Source organism: Echinops telfairi, unplaced genomic scaffold (genome assembly GCF_000313985.2).
Source record: "Echinops telfairi isolate 266 unplaced genomic scaffold, ASM31398v2 ScPeMD7_70;HRSCAF=299, whole genome shotgun sequence".
Classification (NCBI taxonomy): domain Eukaryota; kingdom Metazoa; phylum Chordata; class Mammalia; order Afrosoricida; family Tenrecidae; genus Echinops; species Echinops telfairi.
This window is the reverse complement of record NW_022103968.1, coordinates 71451161-71456212: the sequence shown is the minus strand read 5'-3', so window position 1 is coordinate 71456212 and position 5052 is coordinate 71451161. Positions and strand designations below refer to the sequence as shown.

Here is a 5052-nt window from a genome sequence, read left to right as displayed (position 1 = left end):
GGGGCAAGCTATGACAAAATAATAACTCATAAATTATCAGGGGTTCATGAGGGAGGGAGGAGTGGGGACGGAAGGAGGGGGAAAATAAGGAACTGATGCCAGCGCCTTAGGTGGAGAGCAGGTGTTTTGAGAATGGTGAGGGCAATGAATGTACAAATGTGTTTTACACAATTGATGTGTATGGATTGTGATGAGTTTTAGGAGCCCCTAATAAAATGATTAACCAACAACAAAAAAATCTAGTATTTTAGACAGTAAGGGAGGGAAAGTTATTTTCTTTCTGTTTCAAGTATAACTGATGTCTGCCCCTATCATTGTATCCTGGTTTTATGTATATAATTATATTTTATCCGAACAGCTCTTTATAGAGCCACATTGGGCTCTAGGGAAGGTGTGAACTAGGTAAGTGGCAATCAGAACTGTGACGAAGATGCCACAGGGGTCGTTCCACCTGAGCCCCCGAGGCTGACAGTTCAGCAAAGGCTGGGGTTGCAGTCCAGGGCTGTGCAGGCTCCTAAGAGTTTGGTCTTAGACCCTACCCTAGCAGTACTCTTGGTCTGACTGTGGATGTGGGTATGTAGGTGCAAGAAGGGCAGGTATGCTGCGACGAATTATGGGTATGATCTAAGAGTTCCCTACTCTCCAGCCAGCTCCTAGCACTCGTTTGGGGCCAGAGAGCTCCATAAACAGCTCCTTCTGTTTGTCCCCGACGCTCCAGATCAAGGACACAGTGGCAGTGGATGCGGGACGAGCCAACAAGGAGGTTGAAATCCTCCGAAAGCAGTGCAAGGCTCTGTGCCAGGAACTGAAGGAAGCTCTCCAGGAGGTGGACGTGGCCAAATGTCGCCGGGACTGGGCCTTCCAGGAACGGGACAAAATTGTGGCAGAGCGAGACAGTATCCGGTAAAGCCACCTGCACCTTCAGGTCCCCTTTTTTTGGCTCAGGTGGGCTGGTGTTTAGGTCACCTTGTGTGCCGGTGTGGACTCCTGGCTTCTGGCTGCTCCCCAGCTCCCCTTCCCGTTTCCCTCTGTCTGTCTCTTCCATGTCTCTGACTCAGGCTGGCATTTACTCTGTCGAGGGCTTCTGATGAGACTTCCAGCCATTACTCATTGGGTGCCTACGGTGTGCTGGCACCTCAGATCCCTTGAGCAAGGAGACAGAGGACAGGAATGACTGACACATATCTGCGATGCCTGTGAGGGGCTGGCTGCCATGGGGTCTGGGCCAAATCTAGAGTAGAGCAGTGAGGAAAGAGTTCATGGCAACCCCAGGGCAGCAGGGTGGAAGGCACTCACGGGACCATCCCAGGGCAGGGGGGTGAGGTGGGGAAGTGAAAGGAGGAGGGCACATACCCAGTGATCATACATGGCAGTGGGCCAGGCCACAGTGAGGGTGCCTGCAAGAAATCCCCGTGAACTGAAGGAACTGCTCGGGACAGTGTCACCAGAAAAGTATGGCTTTTGAGCTAGAACTTGAATCATAAGTGGGCATTTTCCAGGTGGAAGCCGGGAAGGGTGTCAAAGGACTGGAGGAACAGAAGGACAAGCATGGAGTGAGAATGGCTGGAGGGTGGCATGCATTTGGGAGGTCCTCAGGGAGAGAGGTGGACAGGGTCCCTGGGTCAGGTTGTGAGAGCACTGGAAGGTAAACCCAGGAGTATGGACTTGATCCATGCTGGAATAGAACCAGGAGAGGCTATCAGGCTACCAGGAGAAGGCAGGTCCTTTAGAGGAGAGGCTGATGTCTAAGGGGCTGACTAGGAGAGGGAGGTGAGCAGACATGGAGTGGTGAGGCGTGGTGGGTGGACAGCAGCTTTGTGTCCAGTACAGTGAGGGACGAGGGTAGGCACTTAAAGGTAGAAGGCACAGCCAGGGAAGCTCTGATGGGGTTGGGGCTTGGTGGGCCCATCTGACTCTTCTTCAATCTTTTCCTTAGCTTCACCAGGTACGACGGTAAGCTGGGCTCTCATCATCAGACGGGGAGTTGATTGGGCTTGGGGCTGTAGCGATGGAGATCTAGCCATCTGGGTACACAAATGATAGTATGCAATTCCTACTGCCAGGGGGCCCAGCCTCTTTTGTAGCCAAGGAGGTCTTGGGGTGCCCCAAACCACCCTTTCCTGCAGGTTGTTTGCCTAGAACTCAGGGCTGGAAATCTGGCTCTTGTCTGGGCTGCTTCCAGCCTAGCGGAGAAGCAGCTCTAGAAAAGACTCTATCTGGCAGGAATGCAGAGGACCCCTCAGCTAAGTGTGAGGCTAGTGATGTGTCAGAGGGGCTCAGGATGGTGATAGTCATTAACCCTAGGCTCAGAGTGGAGACGTGGCAAGAGTCCTGGGCTGGACATTGGATAGCTAGCACTTCTTGCCCAGTAACCTGAGGGGTGACCCTTTCCTTCTTGTTTCCCTCTGGGAGCATGGTTTGCCCTGAGTGATATCACCCCAATCTCAATTTTCCTTCTACCTAGCGCAAGGCAGGAGTTTCTGAGAGTGTGGGGTCACCAAGTTATCTACTGCAGGCCCCTTTATGAGCCCCTCCTTCACCTGTCCCTAGCATGACCTTGCCTTCTGCCCCCTCTCTGCCAGGACACTGTGTGACAACCTGCGGCGGGAACGGGACCGAGCCGTGAGTGAGTTGGCCGAGGCCCTACGTAGCCTGGATGACACTCGCAAGCAGAAGAATGACGTCAGTCGGGAGCTTAAGGAACTCAAGTAGGCCCAGTGCACCTGTTGATGATTGATGTGTGCATGGGAATGGGTGACCCCCTCTTGTCAAGGGAGGGCATCCCTGAAGGTACCAGATTGCTCTCTATCTGGCCATCTGGTCCAGTCACCTTGTCTTACTCTGTCAGTCACTATAATGAGCCTGAATGCCTCCTCCATCTTGAATATTCACTAGAAATGCTCAGACCTGGCAGGCGACGGCACTCGCCCTCTGGTTAACACATGGTGATGGTACCTGCACATGTGAAAAGGCACACAGGAGGAAGCTGGGGGATGCAAGTGTACTCCTTGCCACTTGGGGACATGTCGGTAATCCATTCATCCCACAGATATTCCTTGAGGGCATTCTCTGTGTAGTCCAGGCTCAGGAAAGGCCCTTGGCAGACAGTGCACCCTCAAGGTGCACACAACCCACAGGAGGAGACAGCCCAAAGGCAGTGCCCCTTGGGAACCATCAAATGTCAATGGATGTAATTTGCCCTTGTGGATTATTTATTTGAAGGCAGCCTTTCTGCCTGTGCTTTTGGAAGAGACTGTTGGGGTGTCAGAAAGCCTCTCTTGGTTACAGCATTGCTTCTAGGGAGGTCAATTAAGACTTGGTGGCTTTAAGCAGTGGGTTGAAACTACAAAGGTTAACATTTAAAATTTGCCATCGGCAGAGCCTCCAATCTGCCAGCATCATCTAGAAGAGGACTTACCAGTTCAGCAACAGGGACTGTTGTCTGTTCTTTCTGTCCAGTTTTCTAAGCTGGGAAGTGTGGGAGGGACAGGGAGAACCTGTGTGTAATGTGAGTGTGTGGGTCTGAGTTCAGGACTAGCCTCTCCCTGTTCCTCCTACATTCAGTACAATCTCCCATCCTTAAACAAAGGGCTTCATAATTAGTTAAGAAATTCATATGCTGTGGGGCTTTTCTTCTCATAGGAAAGTCTCAGAGGGTAGCAGGTAAAATGGCAGCTACTTTCTCAGGGACCACCTTAACTCCAGCAAGTGATAGAATAAGATTAAGTTAAATCCCGGACCGCCTGCCTTGGGCACGAGAGCAGGTTTTGCATTTTAAGTGGGCAGGAGATGCCTAGAACTGGTTAGAAATGTTCTTTTTTATTGCGTCTGCATATTTGTATCTGCGCGTCCTTTCTTCTAAGTTGTCAGGCTGGTGGGGTACTGAGGAGGACCTCCTGAGAAGCAGAAAGGTAGCCCCAGTGACTGGCAGATTCTTAAAATGCAGAGCCTGGAATTTCAGGCTGTGGAGCTGAGAAAATGGCATTGGGGCCAGGCCATGTCTGACCTTCTCTGGCTTCAGTAAAGATTGAAGTGGTCAGGATTTCCTTTTCCTTGGATCCATAGCCAGTACTCATGGAAGCAGCAGCCAGGTAATTAAACAACACATAGCACGGGGTAAATCTGCTGCACAAGACCTTTTAAAGCGTTGAAGAGTAAGGATGTCACTTAGAAAACTAAGGTGCACTTGACCCAAGCCGTGATGTTTTCAGTCACCTCATATGCATGTGAAAGTTGGATAATGAATAAGGATGACCTTAGAAGAATTGATGCATTTGAGTTGTGGAGTTGGTGAAGAATATGGAAAACAACATGGCCTACCAACAGAACAAACAAACCTGTCCAATTTGTCTAGAAGAGGTACAGTCAGCCTGTTCCTTGGAAACTTATTAGGAAGAAGTTTTAAGAAAACTGGTGGGGAAAAAAGGCCAGAAAAGTTGCCCTGAGGAATTTTTTCATTACGACAATGCACCTGCGTATTCTTAAAGGGTACCAAGGTATGTTCTGTGAGAGTTTAGTTAGGAAACTTTATTCTATCTACCACACAACCCTGATTTTGCCCCTCAGATTTCTGTATGTTCTAAGAACTGAAAGAACACTTAAAAGAAACATGATCTGAGTCCTTCGAGGATGCCCGCACTGCTGTTTTGATATGGTGCACATTGAAGAGTACAGGATTTTCAGGTCAGGAGAGAGATGGGTGCCTGCCTCCAGAGGTGTATAGTCCTAGATGGAAGATATATTGAGACACAATAGCTTCAGATTATGATATTGCTGTTTTAATAAAACTTTCAATGAATTTGTAGCAATACTTTTGACTTCCCCTCCCATTAAATCAATACCAAACCCACTGACATCTAGTCTAGTACAACTCACAGCGACCATAGGACAGAGTGAAACTGCCTTTGTTGAAACTGTAAATCTTTTCTCCCCTCTTTTTTACAGTTTTATTGGCACATAATCCACATGGCAATTTAATAGCTAAATCCTATCAAGAATTGCACAGTCATTACCACAATTTTTTTTCTTTTTACTTTTATTATTTTTTTAATC

General features: G+C 49.0%; 1 protein-coding gene across 1 annotated transcript in view; it reads left to right on the top strand.

Annotated features, from left to right (window-relative positions):
• Positions 1 to 5052, top strand: part of DLG5 (discs large MAGUK scaffold protein 5) — a 191815-nt gene that overhangs the window by 136702 nt on the left and 50061 nt on the right. Inside the window, exons 9-10 of the mRNA XM_045291700.1 lie at positions 719 to 903; positions 2583 to 2708. Coding sequence (XP_045147635.1) covers positions 719 to 903; positions 2583 to 2708 — 311 coding nt within the window. The remainder of the gene's footprint in view (positions 1 to 718; positions 904 to 2582; positions 2709 to 5052) is intronic.